A 23056-nucleotide genomic window follows, 5' to 3' on the forward strand; every position below is an offset into this window, starting at 1 on the left:
TATCTGCCTGTGAAAAGAACTAGGCATTTTTTTTTTTTATCAATTTTGGATGTATCATGATTTGGCGGCAAGAATTAGGCAAGGTAAATAAACAAAAATCATCAATTTGGGTTTTATGCAAATGCAAGGTAAACAAACAGACAACTTTATGAGTGTTTGTTTATTCCAAATGATTAATCTAAATACATATTTGGGCAAGTATTTAGGGATTAGGGAGCCATTAGAATTATTGATCTCCCATTAATGTCAATCAATTAGACAAATTAACTTCCGCCTGCTACCGCGCTGGTTTCCATGCGAATCAATTACCAAATCTTAAATCTCTAAAGTTAATCGAATGATAGGCAAACATCAAGTCGCGACCATATCAAGCATGTGAATTGATTAGCCCGGCCATAAAGCCATCAAACGCTTTCGATTTTCGATATTTAGATTGATTGAAAGCTTCGAGAGCGACTAATTAAAGAAAAACCAACCTTTATCTGGAGTCATCAATCATATTTTATTGCATACTTTTTCGTGCCATATATTGGGCCATATAAATAATGTATTTTCACACCGCCAAGTACAGTTATGACATTGCATTCGGCATAGTAAATTCTGAAAGTAGCGACCACTACCGTTTGGTTTGAATTTATAGCCCAAGCTGTTTGCCGAGTGGCATGGGAAATTGTTTTGTTGACCATTTTATTGGCCATATAAGTACATGGGCTAGAGATATAGTAATGCAGTAGCAAGATGGCTTACACCATCTTGGCTACCGATCGACTTGATTTACGCTTTAGCCGAAGAGCGGGTTTTGGCCCACCTTCAGTCTCAGGTGGGTGGATCGGATCGCAGAAGAAGATAAGAAGGAATGACTTACAAGCGATACAACTTCGTGCTGCTCTTCGGGAATCGGAGAGTGAATGAGTTAGTGAGTGGGTAAAGAGAGCGGATTCGGATTCGGATTCAATTCGATTCAATTCAATTCTTTCGACTGTATTCGAAGACGTGTGTGAGTGTGCCTATAAAACGCTTGCAGGAATTTGCAGCGATTTAGTCGAGTGTTCAAGCAGGTTGCGGATCGTCTTCGCCTCAGTTTTCGTTTCCATGGATCGCGATGTGCGAATGAGAAAGTAAAAGTTTACCCTGAACGACTCCTCAGTCTTAATTAATTGACAAACTCACACTCTTCCGAGAAGAGTTCTAAGTGAAGTGGAGAAAACAAAGAGTTCTGGGAAAAGTGACAAAGTGCCCAGAGATTTGAGACATCAACGAAAGTTGTCTAATTTCCTGCCCGCCGTGTGAATACAAAGTAGGTTGCCCCCATTCAACTTATTCCCACCATCACCTTCACAAGTTCAGTGGCTGTAATAAAGTAAATACTTTAGATATTTCACATTTCTGGCTGTACGTGTTTTTTTGCGGAACATGAATTAAATGCCCCGAAAGCAGCCACAAGTGCAAATGCAAATTACACTCGCTTATGATTAAAACGCCCGCCCGCTTTCGACTTTGAGCTGTTATTAATTTCGGTTCATATATTTCACTTTATTTACGTTGCGCTGCGCATTTGCATATTGGCCGAAATTAATGAAATGTGAATGATTTCTTAATGAACTTGAAATGAATGCATAAGAATATTTTATTGCATGAGGAAAATCAATTTGCTGCGCTACCAATTGTATCATAATTTTAAATGTTATTGATCGAACATCTCGAGCGGGTTAAGCCATTAATGTAAGCAGTCAACGAGTTCCACAACGCATTAATTTGTGTCGGAATGGGAGTTGATAAATTGGTAATAAGAATGAATTAACTACGCCGTGCGTGGAACGGTAATGCATTATATTTTAAAATATAATCGGAAGACTTCCTCATTTCAGAGTGTAGATGTAATTAAATTGATAGGTAGAAAGTAGTTTATATTGCAAATTCAAATTTAAAAAAGATTTGATCTAAGTAAATGGAAAAGGGGAAATTTTGAAGTAATGAGTTACCATAACCCATTCCTTTTTAAATCTTAGCCTTGTTGCCTATATAATCAAGTAAAACTAATAAACATCCCATTGATATTAAGAGTTGACATTTTTGCTGTTTCCCCATCAAAAACAATAATATTTGATCTAGATCAAAACATGCCGCATGCTAGAAAATCACTTTTATAATATCATAAAAGTACAAACTTTATAAGTGAGAGCCATTGAAAACATCTCCAAAATACTCATCATTTAGTTTCGTAATTTTTGCGGCTTAGATAACCAGGGGAACTCTCTTCTAAAGACCTAAGATACAAAGGCGGCCCTACTAAATGTAAAGGAAAGACATGCATAATTAAAAGAGAAACCCAGACCGAATCTTATCTTATGCCTCGAAAATTGGGCCAATAAACACTTACCACAATTAGCAGTTGTCAACGCCAATAATGACAAAGGCCAAAGCCAGACGAGCCAAGTGTAGAACGGAGTGAAGTGGATCCGACCACGGATTACAGATATTGATAATGTTTTAATAAACAATTCTCGCAATTGAGAGAGATAAACCCTCTTGGGAATCCACCTGAACCGAAATCCCAATTAAAGAAACGAAACCAAAAAACTGAAATCGAAACCGATCATATAGAAATAACATTCATGGCTGATTGATATTCGAGTGGAGTGGGTCTGTTAATGAAACACTCGTAAGTGGAGTAATCACACATATTTCGCGATCCGATCGGAATCGGAATCGGAATCGTGAAAGCACTTTGAAGGGGACCCGATCCCGTCTGCGTATTTAGCATTCGGAATCAATCACAATTCACACTTCGCCACACGGTAGTTGGGGTAGTAGGGCAATACAAGCCAATTAACTCATCCGGCGCAACGATAAGGTGTCCCAGCCCCACCTCCACCACCTCCCCATATCGATTCACCGAACAAATGGCCATTCGATTTATATGATCGGCTCACTCGAGTGTTCGGTTGATTTTTATTTTCCTTTTTCCTTGATTTCATCTTTATGGCTAAATCTTTTTCGTTATAGCACACACACTCGTTTATAGCGCCCTTAGCTATCGGACGTTATTGTCAGATAAGCCACTAACATATTATATTATACGGATTCTCTTCTATATGCTGCGATCAATCATTGAAAAGTCTTTTATATTTGCTATAAATTAATGCAAATATACGACCTAAGATAACTTTGTGAAAGCTTCACCCACGAATGGCTCCAACGAAATCCAACTGCAATAAAAGTTTCCATCTACTTGACTTGATAACTTCAATCGAGCTCTATTTAAAGAATTCTCCTTAACTCTTTCGGGGCATAATATTATTGATCAATTGAGTGGAAAAACTGGAGCTGAGAGCTGGAGACGTCTTCATTGACGTCAATTTGAAGTTAAACAGCCAGGAACCGATTCATGGTAATAAACTCTGTTTTATTGACACCCAATTAAGAATGCTTTGAACTGTGATCATTGGTATCTTCAGGAAAAACAACCGATATCAGAGTGTCTTTCAAAATATTCCTATGATAATATCACGATTTATAGATATCAATCTGATTGTTGTGGTATGACAAAGTAGAAGGCATATTGCTTAACATATATTATATATACCTCTACGATACACCTACGATTCATTCAACAATCGTCATAGCTTTAGTTAATTAACAATGCCCTACAACCGGCTAATCGTAACCGGAAAAAGCCCGGGGAGATTAGCCAAGTGTCCAATATCTCCTGCTATATCTGCCAGTCGGCCACATGTGACTCTGCGTGATAACAATCCGTAGAAATAGCCAACTGAAGTTTCCCTCCATTTGAATTCGTGGTGATTCAAGTGAATTGTTCTCAAAATTTACACGCTCCCTGAACTCAAGTGCTCAGGGGATTAATTGTGTAAGAATGCGAAACTTATTATCTGTTCTGATTATCTATCATTGAGCAGTTTTGTAGACAACGCTCGGTTCTAGCCAATCGATTAGATTAATAAAACGGCAATAGGACAACAATAGTGTCATTTACAAAAGCAAAATCGAAGAACAGAAATGCGTTTCTTGTTGGCTCGTCTGGTTCGAAAGTGAATCACGTCATCGGGTAGCCTGATACTAAGCCACGTCCAAAATCGGGTGGGGTACCTCTGTACGTAATTTCAAAATCGGTGTAAAATGTAAATGCTTTTGGCCCCCATTTGGCTGCGAACATTGTGCAATGGGGCTCGAAGCGTTCGAAGAAAAACCTTTTCGGCCAAAAATGGCTTGGCAGTGCTCGTGCTAAGTAATCCGGACCCTGACCAGTTCTCCAGCTTTGTCTCCAGGTACCCAGCCCTTCAACTGGCCAACAACCACTCCGGCCAACTGACCCAAGCTAACTAACTACTTCGAATTTGCTTATGCTCTGGCCAATCCGATCAGGCAAACATGTCACGTAGAATCATTCCTCGCTGTTGTTCATTCGTTGGCAATGCAAAATGCTTTTTGGTGTGGGTGCAGGAGGCGGAGTGGATTCAGGGCGGGGGCAACCTCCGGCAAGGTCAAAAAGCGGCAAAACCGATGAAGCAAAGCTGAATGCTTAAATTATTGGCAAGGGTTCACAGGGAAATTCAAGATATCCTTAACTAAAATTAGCTCAATTATTTAATCAAAGGGCTTTCATGGTCCGTAATCCAATTAAGTCCTTAAACTGGTTTAAATGTTATGGGCAAATATTAAATATTTAGATTGCTTTACGAATTATTCTTTTGCTTCTTGGTTATATTTTACAATGTTCATCGCTCTTATATTTGATCAATATTTTGTAAAAAAATCAATGCCGAATGCTAATCTGGAAAGTATAAATTAAGTACCGTAAAATTGCCAAAATCGTTATAATATACAATCGCGTAAAATTCGTTTTAAATCTTAATTCCGCATTTAATTGCCTAGCAGTGGATTCCCTCGAGTTATTCACCCTACAGATGACCTGTAGGCGGGTATATACGTTAGCCCATTTGGTGTACGGTTATATAGACAGATATATTTGTATAGTATGTCTTAAAACCCCAACAGATGACACACGAATGCTAATTAAGCCGCTTTGTTCGCCATTTGTTCGCATGATAGCACGTGACGATGATATGCCGATGATTATTATGATAATTATAATGATGATGAAGTGTCGAAAAGTTTGTCAACTCGGGTCTGTATGATACCAGACACGCGTCAATTAGAACCCCGAGCCCCCGAAAAAAAAAACAAAATACAACAACAGACTTACTCGAGTTTTTTAGGCTTCGCTCCAGATTAAGAATGAGTTGGAAGACCGGAAAGCCTGAGGCAACAGCTCCTGGGGTGACTGTCCAAGCATAAATATTGTCTAAAACAATTTTGCTTACAGCAAATTACTCATATCAATAGCGGGGTTTTGTTGAATCGGCGCTAATTAGAGGTGAAAATTGAAAACATTGAGCGTGTCTGGCCAATTATGCAGTTGTGATGGCAAATAGACTTTTTGCGTCCCCAACCTTCCTGATATCAGAGCTACGGCTGTCTTCCCCTGTTTCCTGTCCATTTAAGTCTATATTTAGTGCTCTAATCAGAGCGTGAATAAAGTCAACATGTTGCACATTGTTTAATGACAAAGTAGTTGTAATGAAAAAGATCAGCATACTTATTATACCGAAGTTTTCTTGCCCTTGCTCTTGCCCCTTCAAGAGTGTTATCAACCCCTTTTCTAGCTGTTAAATCAATTTGTTCGCATTTCGGACAGACTTGTCACCTGCTATTTGCTGCAAGCCTTTGTGTGAGCCATAAATTAGCGAATCGAATAACGCAACTTTGGAACAACTTCAGGGGAGAGAAAAAAAAAACAATTTTAAATCAACATTTTGCCAGGCAACCAACATGCCTGTGGTTTTGTTTGATTTCAGCTAACGAACCGCATGACTTGATGTCACATTTTGTTCTCCTCGCCGCAGAAGCTAAAAAAAATAGCAAAAACAACGGAAAGCCCCGAAAAACAAATAATCACCGAACGTATAAAATAATCAATTCAGCCTCATTATTTCGAGACATCTCGACGCGCTGTTAGAAAACAAAAAACGGGAAAAAGAGACGGAAACTGAAATGAAATTAAGCTCACGTGAATTTATTTAGATAAAACGCGTCATAATTGAGAGTCAAACAAATGGCTAAAACACTTCTTGGTCATCAAAGCGGGAACCGACCAGGTTTTACATATTCATAGGAAAAGGTATGAGTACATATGGTATCCATATCCCAGACCTCATATCATGTGTCTCTTTCGGGCCGAGTGATATAATTAAAGCTAATTGCTGTTAATTTTTATTGAGGTTTTAGAAGTTTTTACAATATTTATTTAATATTTACGTTAGTCTTTAACGTTTTCACAAGTCCACAAAGGCACTGGCAAAAATAAACTATATTTAAATTATATTAAATGGTTTTGATATCTAATATATTTAATAGGGTTCGATTTATAGGAATGCTGTTATGATTTTATTTAAATAAAAAGTGGGATGATTCTGTGGGTTAATTTCTCATTTAATATTGATATATTATGGTTAATATTGATATTCTTATGGTTAATTAACAGATCCTAGACATTGTCTTAACAAATAGTTACAGAGAAAAAATGTTTTTCTCATTAATAATTTACTACTTTTTTAAAAATTGACTTAATAATATAACATTTGTAACATTGTTTAATAAAAGTTGCAAAATAAACACAATAAATAAACTATTAAATCACTCAATAAATAAATAAATTTATTGGAAGGAATAAAAAAATTTGATTCTCACAATCAGCTTAAAATAACTTTATATATTACCTTCATTGGCAGTGATAAATAACTGTTTGGATTGTCAATTAGCGCCTTGACATTTCGCCCAGTGTATTTAGCAGGTGCCTGTACATGAGTGTGTGTGTCCACCTGCAGCTGGCAGAGTGCCACCTAATGGTAATGAATTTATTTCATTGCTAAACGTCGAACGAGATAGTTGTAAAACTCGCGTATCGTTCATTAATATTTTTATACTTTTGATTCGCGACGCCGTCAGATGTTTAGTGTAAGCCTTAAAAGCCATTAATCAGACCATAAAACCATCCATCGAGCCACGTTCGCTGATCATAAACTTTTCTACGTTAGATCCATAAGACGATGACGGCCACGGGAGAGCCAGGAGCTCGCGAAGATCCCTCCGTCGTCGGAGCTCCGGCGACCATAACCACCCCGACGACCATAATAGCACCAACCCCGATCCCAGTGCCCAGCGATGTCCCTATGCCCAATTCAAATGGAAGTGGCAATGGGGCTGGCAACCACAAGAGCACCATCGTCATCGATAGCCAACCCAAGCGACGGGTCAGCATTATTTCCGATCCGCCAGTGATCGGAGGGTCCGGAGGTCTCGGCTACGATAATCCCGCCTACGAGCAAAACCCAAGGCGTAAAATTTCACAGGTAAGCATGCAGGGAGGACTTAGCAATTCACTATTAGCTGGCTATTGTGATTATTTCGGTTGATAGTTGCATCGTAAAAACGGATTTTCTATGTGCACTGGCCATATAATCTCTTAATGAAAGTATATTATTGTCACACGGTCGTAGACTTGTGCTAACGATAACGGTTTGTTATTCAGTGAAAATAACTTCGATTGGTATTCCCATCGCAGACTTCCACACACTCGCACACGGATATTGGCCCGGCGCGAAGGAAGAGCATTCTGAAGGACACAGCTCCCCACAATATTCCCGACAACGAAAGTGATCGGGCCTCAACACATAGCTATGGTAAGTGGAAAAAAACACTGATCTAAGGATCGTAACTAGACATATATATAGTTGATTAGAAACTTTATCTTGAAATAGATAATCAGGTAATTCCTGTCATGAAGGTATGCCATATCTCTTATACTCTGAAAATATTTCTTATATAGTCTGCGACGTACATTGTCTACACCTCCGTCTTAAGCCCGTTCAATTGGGTATTTCCCCAGCGGACACGTTTATAAAAACTTTTATCAGAGGCGCCACAATGAACAATTAAATACTTTTGAAAACGTGCAAGTATTCATTTTGAGGGCATTAAGTATAAATTATTTTGTAAAATATATGTCTATTTCAAACTATCTAGAGTTGGCAATGCTTTGGCACATTTTTAAACTTCTTATTGACAGTGTTATTTTTTCCAAAATATGATAGGAAGTTTCCCAAAAAGGCCAGTACCTGATTGTTACGGTCTAGTTGCGATTGATTGGCTTATATTAGACAGTTGAAAAATGCAAATATCTCGAGTTAAATTGACTGTTTGATCGAAGGCAATGGTTCTGCGTCTATTTAATTTTCCAGTTGACATTATCAATTAGCGGGACGTTGGAAGTGGTCTCTACCAATACCGAATATTATTGCGTAGGTCTTGCCTTTGACGTATGCAAGCAAGCGTTCCCCTTCGATATTATGCCCATAGTTATCACCTAATTAGAGATCCATGATGGCTGACGAGATAATTTTCTTGCGGTCTATTGAGATCTAGGTACTTGCGTACTCATCGAAATTGTTAGACTGTTTCATTAATGAATTGCAACAATTTTGTTTCACAGAAAACTATCGTCAGAATGCGCTGGACGTGCTCAATTCGAAGTACAATGGCCACCAGATGGGACACACGTCCGTGGGCGACAGCAATGGCGGGGCCAACTATGTGGAGGAGTCCTGGATGTACACATTCTGCCTGAAGTGCCGCGGCGAGGAGCCATCTGCATCCTGGGAGCCACCCTTCTGGCAGAAGATATTCCCCTACCCGCTCTGTCCCACCTTCAGAACGGTATCTCGCCTTATTTCAATTATTCTGATTGGTAAGCAAACTATTTGATTGGTTTTACAAATTGTAAGAAACTGAGAGACCATTTTAGATTCAGGAGGTTTCAAAATGAAATCGGCAGTTTACTCTACGAATAAGCTTTATGCGAATATATGAAAAGGTTAAATCACTAAAACCTGTGTTTAAATTTTTTAACAACAACTCTACAACTCTACGTTCTTCAATGTCAAACTTTCGTTTCTGTCGGCCTTAATAAGTAAACAATAATAAATAATAATATTTAATTTTCGTATATAGTCTAATGAAACATAACTGAAAATGCTTAAATGCATTGCTAACATTTTTTAAATTGATTTTCGTAATTGACGTTTGCAATGATTTTTCAAGACCTGATTCATAAATCTATTTCCTTTCTGAATTTTAGGTGTCCTTATCTGGATCACGGCCTTTGTGATCATAGGCGACTCAGCCGCCCCTGGAGGACAGCTGTTCGGTCTAGTCGTTCTCACTGTGGCCGCAAACTTTGGTGGCTACCTGATATCGCTGACTACCTTGCCACGTCTAATTGGCATGCTCCTGGTGGGCATTCTTTTTCAGGTGAGCAGCGAACATAATTTACGTTTAATTAAGAAATCGAGAGCAAAAATATGAATTCAGAAAACTTTTATCTAACCTAAATGTTAATTTTTCCTAATTTTAAAATTTTCAGAACGTGGGCTGGGCGGATATAGATGGCGACTTCTCAAAGGTGACGGCCCACCTGCGCAAGTTTGCACTTACCATAATCCTGACTCGAGCTGGTCTCGAAATGGAGCCGGAGGCCTTTAAGAAGGTGTACAAGACGATCTTGAAGCTGGGCATCATCCCGTGGTGCGTGGAGGCGGTTGTGATGGCCGTAATGTCGCGTTTCCTGCTGGATCTGCCCTGGATCTGGGCCTTCCTATTGGGTTCCATCATTGCTGCTGTGTCGCCAGCTGTCGTGGTGCCCTGCCTGTTCCGTTTGCGAACCAAGGGCTATGGCGTGGCCAAGGGTATTCCCACGTTGGTGGTGGCCGTGGCCGGAGTGGACGATGCTTTGTCTGTGGCCATTTTTGGCATCATCAGCACAGTGATGTTTTCCGACAAGGGTCTGGCCTATCAGATTGCCCAAGCTCCGGTTTGCATCCTGGGTGGACTTGGATTTGGCGTTGTCTGGGGATCGCTGGCCCGCATCTTCCCAGAGAAGGGCGACGCATATGTGGTGCCGTTGCGGACGCTGCTACTCTTCACCGGCGGATTAATGGCCATTTACGGCAGCGAGGAACTGGGATTTGAGGGTGCTGGACCCTTGGCCGTCGTGTTCTCAGCCTTTGTTTCCAACCTGTTCTGGTGCAAGGACGGCTGGGATGTGGAGGATAACCCGGTGTCCACCGCCTTTGAGATCTTCTGGATGATCTTTGAACCTATTCTGTTTGGTTTAACCGGTGCCACCATAAAGATTCGCGAGCTGGACTCGCACACGGTGTCTATTGGAGCGGCCTGCATCTTCACGGGCGCCATCCTTCGTATTTTCACAACGGCGGGCATTGCATTTGGCGATCGCCTCAACACCAAAGAGAAATTCTTTGTGGGATTGTCATGGATGGCCAAGGCAACAGTACAGGCAGCTCTAGGACCAGTGGCCCTCAAGCATCTGGACGATAACTCCTCGGACGACGAACGCAATTGGGCAAACATTGTGCAGACGATCTGTGTGTTCAGCATCGTTCTGACAGCTCCACTCGGAGCAATCATGATCTCGGTGACAGGTACCAAACTGCTGACTAAGACCAAGCAGCCGCAGGATCTCAGCGGCTGGCGTCGTAGCCACCGGCCGTCCATTCGCGATATCAGCATCATTGACGAGGAGGAGGAGCGCGAGGATCCCGAGATTCCCGAAGATAAGGAGACGCACGACAACACGCTAAACAACGCCCACATCCCCACCATTTCCTATAGCTACAACACATAGTACCGCCTTGTTGTGCCAAGAATAATGTTGATTGTTTTCTTATTGTACACTAGATTAAGCGGACCCTGCATTCCGAAATAAATGACTTAGTTAATAAACTACTAGTTTTCCATTTGAAGTCGTATTTTGAACGATCTTCCATATTGTAGTCTTAGGATATTAAAAAAAAGACAATACTCCTATTAATTTCATGAAATATTAAGTAAACCCATACTTGCCCCTTTTCTCTGTGTTGGTTGATTTGATTTTCTTCAAATCTTCGTCGAGTTATCAAACAAACGAGTTGTGAACAAGGAAAAAAATATTAATATTTCCATATAAGAATATATTATTAACATTTCACAGTTGAAAAAAACCTTCTCATTTACATTGTTAAAGATATTTTTGCACAGGCTCGCCTAGAATGGTTTCCAGCTCCTGTACCGCACTCCGAGTGTTCTTCTCCACGCGCTGGTGCTCGTCCTCCAGCAGTTCAGCAATGAAGGGAACCGTTTCCGGCAATAAGGGAGCATAACTTTCACCAAGCTTGCGTGCAATGGCTACGCAGCTGTTGAATGCCAGGATTCTTACTTCGGGCGTAGGAGTGCGGGTCTTAAGGAGCACTTGGCTATTTAGCTGCTTCCACATCACATCGTTGGTGGCCACCGCTAACTGAGCGATAGTATTGCTAAGAACTTGCTGGAGCGGTTCATTTTCCAGTACCACTTGGTTCTCCAATTGATTAACCAGTGGTGACATCACCGCGTTAAAGCGATGCTCGTTGATGAAGTCTTCACTGCAATACAAGAAGACATGATGTAGAGTGTTCAGTATTGCCGTTAACAGCTCCACATCATCTTCCGGATCTCCGACTTCGAACTCCGGTCGAGTAGAATTGTGCTCTGCCAGCAATCGAGACGAGTCTTCGACAAATTCACTCGCGAATAGTACAAACAATGACTTTAGAGCTTCGGCGATCCGGTTGGTCAGCAGGAAGTAGGTAAGACGAGTTTCCTTTGAGTTGCTCTCCAGCGCCCACTTGTGAACTCGAGCGTACATGGGACGGAAACTGGTCTCGGATAGCTTTAGGATCCATGTAACGAATGTCTCGGCAATGGAAGCCTCCACATCTGAAACCAGTTGCCTTTGCAAGCTGCGTCCGCGAACATGCAGCCGGAAGTCTAGGGCTTGCAGGAACAGCTCGCTCAGGAGATCCTGAACTGCCTGTAATTGTGCCGCTGTATTGTGTTTGATGCTTTGTAGCAGGAGCTGCTGCATCAGTTGTCCCAACTCATCATAAGCATGCTGCTCTAACAGACTGGAGAAGGTCTTTGCGCAACTGGGAACAAGGATGCGGACTTCCACGCCTTGGGCGACTGCCTCCCAAACTTCAACAAGTCGCTGCTTTAGCGCCTGCGTGCGTTTATCCTGCATCAATTGTGGACTCTCAAGTTGTACCGATAAACGGGCCAGACCCGCTATGATGTCGACCAAATAGGGTCCCAGGAATAGCGGCAGAGCCTTAAAAAGCTTGTAAAGAGCTGTAAAATAAGAGAACGAATTTTAGTAAAGGAATTTATATTTCCAAAAAATTTGTGACTTACATGTTACCAAAGTGACACAGACGTAGTCTGGTCCTTGCTTGAGAGTGGCCATTTGGTGAACCTGCTCCTTCAGCAACTCCGTAAGCTGGGGCGCAAACTTGGGTAATTGTGCTAGGGCGTGGGCCTTGAGACTTGCACAAATCTCGACAAGGGTCAGTACAACATTACCTAACACTGCCTTGGGCACATTAGCTCTCCGTTTGGTGATCTTGGTCAGTGTAGCCAGTAAGGAGCGGCATTGCTCAATAAAGTCCCGCCCGTGGTGGAAGGCCAAGAGCTGTAAAGCATGCAATGCAGTCTGTTGAAGCTTCGCCTGCAGTGCAGTGCTGGAACCGCCTTCCAAAATACCATTGATTATCTCCTGTAATGGAGTGAAGAGAACTCCAAAGTGTTCCGCTGACGACTGCTGGAAATAATCACTTGTAGGGCCTAACTTGGTCACCAACAGGTCCAAGACCTTAATGCGCACATATACATGATCGTGCTGCAGTAGCTCGGTGATCACGCTGATAAAATGTTCCGGTGCCAGTAGACCGATGGCGTTATCCAAGACATCGTGGGCATGGTTAGCCAACACCCGCCAGAACTTCTCCAGAGAAGGCGTTTCGGTGGCTGCTTCCAAAGATACATTAATCACGCCCACATATGCGAGTGTCTTCAGGATAAAGTCCTGATAGTAGGGCAATAACTCTGTCGGGTCTGGCCGTTTCATTTTCGCCTGCCATTCGTTACAGCTGCTGATTCCAGATAGGAAGTCCATGATAAGGTACTTGTAGTGGCGCAACTGCTTGAACGTGTGTGTCTCCACATCAAAGATTTGTTCTTCCGTTAATAAAGTTGACGTATCGGTATTCTCCTTCAGACCGCTTTTGCTTGCAGGCAATTTGGCCAAGTGTTCCAACAGACATACGCTAGTTTGTAAGCCAATGGTTGGATCTTCGAACATCAGAGTAAGTTCGCGAGCAAAGTCCAGCCGCGACTTGTCTGTGGAAACCTCCAAAATCACTTGCGACTCGAATACAATGCATAGGAACTGCCAAAGATGTTCTTTGGGCTCTAAGACGCGGAAGAGGGTGGCATAAAGAGGCAATCTCCGATGTATAGGCACATCCGTGCAAATATCAGCAAACACCTTGAGCACGGGTATAACCAACTCTCTATGTCCAGTGTTCAGCAGCAGGATAGGAATAATTGACTCAACAACATTGTGGATAATGTGTAAGCTGAAGGCATCGTCGTGACGGGCCACCGTGGAACCCACGAAGGTAAATATCTCGACGATCTTGAGTAACACCTGCTGCGGATACATACCGGCACAGTGCGTCAGGAAAAGTAGGGCGTGCTGCTGGGTCTGTGGATTGCGGGTATTCCTTAGGCACTGCACCACCAGTTCGATGCGGAAGCAAGATTCGGGCAGAGCCTTAACAAGCTGCACGCCAGCTGACTGGGCCGTTTGGCAACAGTGTAGCAAACTGGAGAGAATTAGCTGTTTGGGATATTCGGCAGCACTCTGCTCTTCCAGCGTTAGACAGGCTTGAAGCAGTTCGAATAGCGAAGGAATCAGCAACTCAGCTCCAACAAGCTGCTTCTTATGTTCCAATAGCTCGAGAAGAGTCATTCCCTGCTTCCAGGATGGGCTGGTCAGATCTAGTTGTTGGACCGCTACAGAGAGTCGTTTTTTGGGATTTTTCTCCTGCACCTTTGTGCTTGCCGTCTCCGTCAGCATAGGCACGAGAGGCTGGCATTCCAAGCGGCAGCGCTTCAACAATCGATGACTGGCCAGGAAAATACTATCGTTGTCCGAGTTGGTAGCCGCCTTCACAATCAGCTTAATGAGAGATAGCTTGTGGTTGGGCTGCATTTGCTCAAACGTCTCAGGTGATAGACTATTAAGAAGAACGCAGGGAAGAGGTTGGAGCTTCTGTTCCAGTAAAACGTAGGTGTCGTCGTGAGCGAAACTCTCCTCGAACAGCGTCCAAGCCAGAGGTTTCCGGAGCAAAACATTCAACGCAACACGTCCTTCGAATTTTTCCAATACCGACTTGTAAATTTCACTATGTGGCCACGGCAGCTGTTTCAAATGCTGTGTGCCATCGCCCGTAGTGATCTTCTTAAGGGATTCAAGCCCCAGCGGTAGTAAATCGGATAAGAAATGCTCTTCGTTCACGTGCTTGAGAGCCGCAAGCAAAGCTGCGGTATAAATGGGCGGTTGCTCGGAATCACAGGCCAATGCTAAAATAGATCTCTTTAGCTTGGACAGGACCAGTTTTTCCTTAGCCGTGGCCTTCTCTGGGTCCAAAATTGTGTACAGAATCAGGGCATACTGTTCATGGTCCATGCCCAGTTCGCTCTTCCGCTGAAGTAACGATCTCACTAATTGCTCCACATGGGACACTAGTTTGCGATTACTAATCAATTCCAGCGTGTTAACGGCCTGAACTCGTAGGGTTTGTAGAGGCGATCCGCAGGCGTTGGCCACCCGCAACACATGAACAAGACTACAATTCAGCTGCGATTTTGGGTTAGACAGCACCGCCTCCAGCAGCAAGAAACCCTGCAGGCGGAAACACGGCATAGTCGGAGTCCCGATGCCACAATTCCGGCAATCGATCGAAGACGTAGAAGTTGGAGAGGAAATCCAGTCTTTCTTGGGCTTCAGGCAAAATCAGTTGTAGGCTTTGCTGTAATGCTCGGGTCCATTCCTGACGCTCTGGCAGATCAATCCGTTCCGAAAAGACTTGTGCGCAAATTATTTCTAACAGCCTCAGACAAAGACGAAGTTCATCAGTCAACTGATTCCAAGGCGTCGCAGACAGATTTGTCCATTTGGTGTTCTTAACCAAAGTCAAAAGAAAATCCACATACAATTGGACAGGGGCAACATTCTGAGAGTTGCGATTTCTGTTAGTTACACGAAACTGCATACGTCGACCGTACAGTACAATTTTTTCCAGCATGTGAAGGCTTTCCAGTGGGTGCAGTTCTTTTTTGGCATAAGCAGTCAGCAGAAGTAACAGGTGGGTTAACTGGGAGGCATCCTGTATGTAAGCTTCACCTCCGTGATCTTCTATGCTTTGTAGAAGCGCCCTTTCTTGACTTAGCAACTCCTCACTGCTGCTCGCTATCACATCCAGAAAATGCTGACGATGCTCATTGGCTTTAAAATCGCTGAATTCCTGGCTCACTTTTAGCTTAGATAAAAATGGAACTTTGCAGGAGAAATCACTAGTGAGCAGAATAAGAAGAGCCGTATGCTCATGCTCTGCCAGAGCCTCACCAGGAAACAGCAGCGGCATCAGCGCCAATAAGACAAGATTTTTGTCATAATAGCCGCTTACAAGGTCTGAGGTCAGGTGGCGGACAGCCAACGAAACCACAGGTCGCCACTCTTCATCCTTTTCAGATTGAGCACGGTTTAGTAGACTGCAAAGGGTTTGGGCTAGAGGTACAGAACCTAATATCTCAGCAAGCTCTTCAGTTGATAAAGAAAGCATAGCCGACACTACAGAACCACTGTCATCATTGATCCTGTCTGACAGACACTCTTGAAGTAGCTTTAAGCTTCTCTCTCGTTTTTTAGACGACTTCAGGTTTTTAAGCAGTTGCTGAACAGCAGCCAGTCGCCAGTCTGCGCTGTAGTGGTAAAGCTTCTCGTATGCGTGCTTTGCCTTCTCATCGGTGGTATTGAGACGGAATCCTGAATGCAAATAACGTTATAAAATTACAATTTGGAGCGAGATAATCCTAATTTACATACCTAGGGCCAACTTCAAGGCCTTTTTGCGATTACTTGTAGCAGATTTCGTTCTTAATGCTTCCTTAACACTCAAATCAAAAGCTTCCGCATAACGTCTCTCCAGCTTTTCGAGGTAAGAGGAAAACCATGTTTGAAAGCTGGTCTTTTCCGTTTCGGTCTCATCGTCAGAATCAATTACTATGGTATCGTCATCGGTTTCCATTGGCTCTGGTGCCTCGCTTTCTGTTTCCACGAAAGTATCCAGAAAGCAACTGAAAAAGGTGTCATAAAAAAGTTGAAATAATTTCATTTGATTTGTGAGTTTATTTACCGCTAATTATAAAATAACACTAAAACTAAATAAATAATTGGACATTTTTGACTTGAAATACTTACTTAATCAATTGCTGGGCAGTCGGCACTGCCATTGGCACATCCGAAAGAAGGTTGTCCAAGAATTGTTTGCACGAGTTGGAGGCAGCGTCATTCTCTCTAATGGCGGCCACAGAGCCCGTGATGAGTGGCATGCAAATGGACTGAATGGCAATATTGCTTTTTGCCAGAGAGGCCAGAGTCGAGATGAGCCACTTCTGGCCAACCAGATTGAGGACGGTTTCGGGCTTAAATTGAGGCACTGCGGCCTGCTGTTTGCCATATATGCATATGAGCAGAAGCAGGGATTCGCTGTGCAGCCTTTCGAACGGGCAATTGGCCACGCGTTCGAGGAGGGCGTTGCACACCTTGCTTTTCAGCTTGGTGCGGGAGACGAGCTGGGCGACGATTACATAGGCAGCGGCCATGAAATCAATGTTATCCGAAACCAAACCACGCAGCAGGGACTCCAAAGATCGTTGTTATATGCCAATCTTGCAGAGGTTTCGCCGTCTGCAAGGCGCCCACCACGACGGTGGCATAGAAGTTGATCTGGGCTTGCAGTTGGTGGGCCCTCGGACCCAGTTCCTTGACCGTCTTCTGGGTGTTCTGACAAATGAAGCCCAGGAATGCAGGATTGCTGGCAGCTCTGTTGATGATGGCCGTCTTAGCAAGTGGGACGGCAGGACGCTGCAACGGTCGCAGCCAGTACCAATCCGCATCCGATGACCGGAGCCTCATGGTCTTTAATATCTTTACGAAGGTAGGGGTCTCGTGGTATGGCAGAATTAGGGCCATCACCTCGTTGCGGTTGTACTCGTGCACCTGGAATCGACGCAAAAGCCACTCGAAGGCCAAGTGAGCAGGGCGCAACAGGAGGTAGGGCGATAAAAGGCGCAGGAATTTTCCGATGGCTGCGTCCAGCATTTTGTTGACCTCAGGCAGCTCAACGGATCGCTCCAATGTTAATGTAGCCTCATCAAAAAGCGTCAGCTGGAACTCCTTAAAGGCCGGGTTGAAGTCGGTCAGCTCCTGCAATCCCACTACCCCAATCTCGTAGATGGATTTTCGGTCCTTGGTAGCCGCCTCCTTGGGATCGAAAAGCAAGGAGGCTCGACTTCGTGCATCCACCAAAGTGATGGACGACTGCGGAGCCGCTAATTTCTGCAGCTGCTGGGCCAAAGCGGTACTCATCTTGAACGGCCTTTCTTTTATTTCTTTATAATTAAATTTCTTCTTTATTCAAAAAAAAATAATAAACCGTGCGGCGACCGCGCTCCACACGTGTTTGTGTTAGTGTGACCAGACTCTGGTCACCAGAGTCTATCAACAAAAAGCCTGGAAAATTCACAATCGCCTACATGGGAATTAGCATATTCACGAACCGTGTTAATAGGATTTTTTAAATATATATTTTAATTAATTACCAGATTATATGTTCCACCAAAACAATTTAGATATAGTATTAGTAGAACATTAAATATTTTTTATAAGTGATAACCAAAAAACTAAAAACAACAAATCGAAAAAGGCCATGGGAAATTTATAACGCCTTAAAGACTCTCTTCTTAATTATTTGATAGTTTTTTTTAATAACTTGAAAATGTTTTATTGGAAAAGTAGTATAGCATTAAAATGTAGATCAGTTTTTGTATAAAATCTCTAAGTATTAAAGATTTTTTTTCCAAACTAAAGGGAAAATTTTCTAAATAACAAAACCAAAATTTAAAGACTTGTTTTTCGATATCTAGATAAAATATATTTGAGGGTTTACAAGTTTTTAAATTTAAAAACAAACATGACCAAATGGTCCTTAATACTTTTCGAGAGTTCATAGAACAAAATAAACTTAAGAGAAGTATTGTACAGAACAGCAAAACTTTTATGTACTAAGTTTCTAAGTATTAAAAATATTTATGTTTCGCGTATGTGAAAAGTACTTAATCTCTCTGAGGTACAGATTTCTGACAAACCTTAACATAAACAATCTAAAAACAAATGTGAGAATGTTTGTGATGACAAAATTGAACTTAATGCGATGATCATAATATGGAATTAATGAGATTTGGGCAAATCGAATACTAAACGTAAATATAAAACCTATATTATGGCTAAAAGCAGAGCCGCTTGAGCGAGTTTTTCCTTCTGATCTTGGGATCGCGGTTCTGGGCGCGTTGTGGTGGCGTGAGCCGTTCACGGGGCATCATGAGTTTAGAGGGCGTGTCCAATTCGGTGACCAGGCAACGCTCGCCGGGATGCGACTTGCACAGACAGTTGACGCAAAACCGGAACTGGCAGATGACACTTGTGCATTCGGCGAAGTTGTAAGCGGGTGCTTGCGTTGGGGTCCTCATTTCGTCGAGGTCCAGAGACAAGAATCGCTTGAGAGGGGTCCGCCTGTGTTGAGGAATGTGCTGTTGTTGCGTCCGATGGGCAATGTTTGGGACAGCGCTACGTCACCGCTCCTAGCTGCCTCACTGATAAAAACCCGACTGCCTCTACCGCAGCGTGGACACTTTACGCGCTGCGCCTGCTCGCGCAGAACTCTACCGGCATCCACTTCCTTCAAGTGGATGCTAGAGTTCCCTGAGTCCATAAGCGAGGCGGCACTGTTGGCCAGACTGCTGTGGTTTGAGGTTTGCAATGGCACGGTATGGTTTGCCTTGGGCACATGGTTGCACCGCTTGGGCACGCAGTGATTCTCTTTGGTTAGGGTTAGTTTGAGCCGATGGTTCTGCAGGCGCTCCAAATCCTGTTGGCTGCTGTAAACGGCTTGCTTCCAGGCTGCTGATACTTGAGTCATTACGTCCAGCGTGTGGCTGCCGACATGGCGCAAAATGCATTCCAGGGCCGGTTTGTTTTGGGCAAGCTTGGCTACGATGTCCAGATGCTCCACGCCGCCATAGAATCGGTTCTTGGGCGGTGGTTGATCAAGTTGGGGGAAGAGCAACTTCTTGGATTTTTTTGGACTGCTGTGTGGTGGTTGAAAATGCTTTCTCCGTTTTTTCACACTGTGCTCCTCCTGCAGGAGGGACGTCATCGAAAAGGGCTCCCCCTCCACAGAGCATCGCCTATGCGGCAGCTTCTTGGGATGTGGCTTGCCCCAGTGGAGGTCCTGCTCCTGATGGCCACTGGGCGTAGAAAATCCCCGAACCAAAATTGAGGTGTTCGACACATTGCGACAGTTCTCGCCTTCAGCGTCCTCCAACAAAAATGGCGTCTCCGCGGTTGAGTTATGCAGCGCCCGGAAGGATGTGTATCCGGATTCGTTCATATCTGCCTCAACAGATCCCCGACTGGGGCTCTTGTTACGCAGCGCCGCGCGCCTGTAGTACGCGCTCATCTTGGGCGAATTTTAAACTTTCGAATTGATATGCTATTTGCATGGGTTGCTTGTTTTTGTTTCAGATAACTTCTGAGCTCTCAGTGCGTCGATTGACATTTGTTTGTTATCGATTCCCCATCGCGATCGAAAAAGGTGACAGTATTGAGCGGGTGTGTAACTTTGCTAAGTTCGTTAGTTGTAGTCAGTGGAATGCTGGCAGGTATAAAACTTAGTTCTTTAACAATTATACTCTGATTATCATGAAATTTTGGTAGCATAAGGGTTAAAGTTTTTGACTACATTTTTGCACAAAGAAAGTACTATGAGTACTGTGTAGAATGTCAGAATTCATAAGACTGATTTTATTTTTTAACAGAAAGTTAACTTTTGGGTTTTACCAATACAGTAATACAAGCAATAATAAGCTCAATGTAGAGATATATAGTACTTGGCATTAAACGTTAATAATTTTAATATTATTTGTATTTAGTTACTTTAAGTAATGTTAATTATAAGTTTAAAAAATAAAAGATATTTATAGGTGTACCAAAATGAATGTTCATTTTTTTTTGTAGACTTACTTGATTTTTGACCTGGAAATATTGCATGGTTTTAAAATCACAAAAAAGCTAAGGAGGAGCTAAGGTCTAAAATATTACCTTTGAATGATTTGTAAAAAAAAATGTTTTTAAATTGTGAAAATTAACCTCATAGACAGCCAAAATCAGGTGCAAGTAATAAACAACCAGTTTATTTTCATTTTCAAAATCAAAATATTTCAAAATGTTTTAAAAAAAATAAATCATTCTCAGAATGACAATTAAGAATCGAATCTTTACAAATACATATATGTATGTTTTTTTTTAGGCAGGATAATCTGTCCTTGGCCATCATCAGTGTCATCAAATTAACAGAAATCCCTCAATAATTTATCATTGGTAGTCCCTGGCTCGTCCTTAGCTTTGCTTTGTCCTTTTCCCTCCATATTTCTTGTGTCCTTTCTGCCACCGACAAATTTGCCGGCTCAAGTTTTTTGTGCAAATCATGACGGAGCATAGATTTCGGATTCGTGTGGAAGTCTTCCTTCACCGTTCGGTGGATAGTTTCGTCAGTTGTCCATATTGCCGATGACAGAAGCCCCATGACCCACCACCCATCTACCTATCTACCACTTGCCACCCCATTCCCGGTCCCACTTCCGAGAGTCCGACGACTTCATCCACTTGCTGGGGGAGAATGAGAGGTCGAGAGTCTGTTGTGGTTGCCGGGGGAAAATCAATGAATGATATTTCCTTTATGAGGCTCAATTATTTGCTGCGGGGATTTGCTATTCTTCCCCGGATTCTGTCATCTGGTTCGTGCCTCATTGTCCTTCTAAATGCTTTGGCAAAATATTTTGGGTATTTGTGCTGTCTTTTGTCAGCCCGCACAGCAGCGGCTCCTGCGTTAATAATTTATGAATATTTGCTCATTTATTGTTTTCAATTATTTATGGTTTTATTATTTGTCTATTTGCCGGCCCAAGGGGTTGGCCAAAAGGAGGCGTGGCGGAGGGCAAAGATTTTGTTTTGATTTTAATTAAATCGACAGACGCACATCCGCTTAATTTAAAGTCATTTGACTGTCCTAATCTCTTTTCCACTCTCCTTGTTCCAGTCTTTTGAGGGCGTCGGTTCGGTGGCATATTAATTGTGGCTGTGGCTTAGGAATTAATTTGCGGTTCATTGGTTCAGCCCATGAGGTCGTGGTATCCTTATTTGCCTTCAGATGCCAGGGATGTTAACTAATGACTTTGTCATTGTAAGCTAAACGAGTGGAACTATGGGATTTCCTTTTTGTATTTATTTTTGACGATTTAATGTATCTTAGTCACTAATGTTTTTATTTATGTTTATTAATAATTTATTTTCAGAAAACTAAAAGGAATTGGGAATATCAATCATCTTTCATTATCTTTACTTTCTTGATAGATATTTTTAGAAAACATTTCGAGGGTTTTTTCATTTCAAACATTTTAGTACTAGTTTTATTAACGCCAAAACTTGATTTCAAATGCTTCTATATTAAACCTTAAACTGGATAACTGGCATAACTGCAGTGTTCTGAGTTCCTGTTTGATTTGCTTTACCTTAAGAATCCTAATATTTTCTGGCTAACCCCTAAACTAACGCCAACAGTAAACAATCCTTGCGGGTAGGAGAAGCCTAAAGGCAAATCCATGTCCATAAGGTTTTGACATATGTATCGCTTATATGCATACATATGTTTTATGTGGAGCAATGTTTGCTCGGATATTGATATCGGGCTGATTAATTTCAGTTTACGCACCAGAACGACCCGAAATGATGACAAATGGAGGGCAGCAAAGGCAAAGGCTAAAGGAGTAGGCAAAGGAAACGCAGAACGAGTCAATATTTGCACTCAATCCGTACATATGCTCTAATTATTATCCTTTTAGCAGTGGGCAGTGCTCTGTTTGGCATTATGTCGCTGCACGCACACCCACTCCACTTCACCCCATAGCCCAACCTAACGCCCCATGACAGTCCGATCAAACATGGGTCGGTCGCTCGAATCAACTAATTATGGTAATTTACCGCGGAATGTCAACAAATATTTTGTAACCGGTTATTTTATCGCACGGCCGCGACTCACGTAAGTCCTTTACAAAAGAAGGAGGATTCCGTAGCCACCCCACTCCGTATAAAGTGCAACTGGAGCAGGATGGCATTGGAAATGGAGCTGGACAGGCCCAGTCCTTGGCAGTCGGAGCATTTGACAAACGATGTTTACCGCGGTGGGAGGCCATCCTGGGTGTCCTTGCCACTATACGAAGCGGTCTGATTATTTTTAACCAACCGAACGGACAACCTCAAATGGCTGTGCAAGCAAAGTAACCCGAACTGGAGCTCGAACGGAACCCAATTCGCTTGATTGTGTTTGATTTTGGCGGTGGGTCCTGATGTATTTTTATTTTTACTACCTGGGGATAGAAGGGGTAGACTAGTTCTCTGGTGACAGCCTATTTATAGGAAAGGTTTTTCGAGAGCCTCAACAGTATTTCGGTATTTTTCTTTACTAACTCGAATAAAGAACATAAAATGAACTCAATCAATTCTTTTAAATAAAATTTTGTTTGCTTATATCAAAAATTTTTTTTACTAAATTATAAACGTTAATACTTTAAAAGTAGTTTTCTTAACTAGTCACAGTACTTCTTCTTCTTCTATTAAATTTTTTTTTGTAAATATATTTTCGGC

At 42.5% G+C, this 23056-nt stretch overlaps 3 protein-coding genes across 4 annotated transcripts; 1 reads left to right on the plus strand and 2 right to left on the minus strand.

Moving 5' to 3' along the window:
• Nucleotides 1–1026: 1026 nt before the first annotated feature.
• Nucleotides 1027–10878, plus strand: LOC108107016 (sodium/hydrogen exchanger 9B2). Of its 2 annotated transcripts, none has more exons than XM_017214361.2 (6): nt 1027–1297; nt 7116–7430; nt 7643–7760; nt 8570–8824; nt 9215–9387; nt 9500–10878. In XM_017214361.2, the coding sequence occupies exons 2-6, from the start codon at nt 7128–7130 to the stop codon at nt 10778–10780; spliced, it is 2130 nt and encodes a 709-aa protein (XP_017069850.2). In that variant the 5' UTR covers nt 1027–1297; nt 7116–7127; the 3' UTR covers nt 10781–10878. The 2 variants fall into 2 exon arrangements, with proteins under 2 accessions (XP_017069850.2, XP_017069849.2); XM_017214360.2 differs by lacking the exon at nt 1027–1297 and adding an exon at nt 6938–7035.
• A 212-nt stretch (nt 10879–11090) lies between these two features.
• On the minus strand, nt 11091–17713 carry LOC108107015 (HEAT repeat-containing protein 1 homolog). The gene is given in 6 exon segments (XM_017214359.2): nt 11091–12300; nt 12364–14929; nt 14931–16060; nt 16121–16371; nt 16496–16944; nt 16946–17713. Coding segments are annotated over 6 exon segments (6264 nt in total). The 5' UTR covers nt 17666–17713; the 3' UTR covers nt 11091–11152.
• Nucleotides 17714–18215: 502 nt separating this feature from the next.
• LOC108107174 lies at nt 18216–19904 on the minus strand. The gene is given in 2 exon segments (XM_017214590.2): nt 18216–18863; nt 18866–19904. Coding segments are annotated over 2 exon segments (1230 nt in total). The 5' UTR covers nt 19815–19904; the 3' UTR covers nt 18216–18582.
• Nucleotides 19905–23056: the final 3152 nt, after the last annotated feature.

The sequence above is a fragment of the Drosophila eugracilis genome, unplaced genomic scaffold (assembly GCF_018153835.1).
Source record: "Drosophila eugracilis isolate 14026-0451.02 unplaced genomic scaffold, ASM1815383v1 contig_764, whole genome shotgun sequence".
NCBI lineage: Eukaryota > Metazoa > Arthropoda > Insecta > Diptera > Drosophilidae > Drosophila > Drosophila eugracilis.

Bases quoted from the DNA above. Each gene is read 5' to 3' on its own strand.
- LOC108107016 (XM_017214360.2), top strand. The intron at 7,761-8,569 runs GTAAGTGGAAAA...TTTGTTTCACAG, and splicing joins GGCCTCAACACATAGCTATG to AAAACTATCGTCAGAATGCG. The intron at 8,825-9,214 runs GTAAGCAAACTA...TCTGAATTTTAG, and splicing joins TATTTCAATTATTCTGATTG to GTGTCCTTATCTGGATCACG.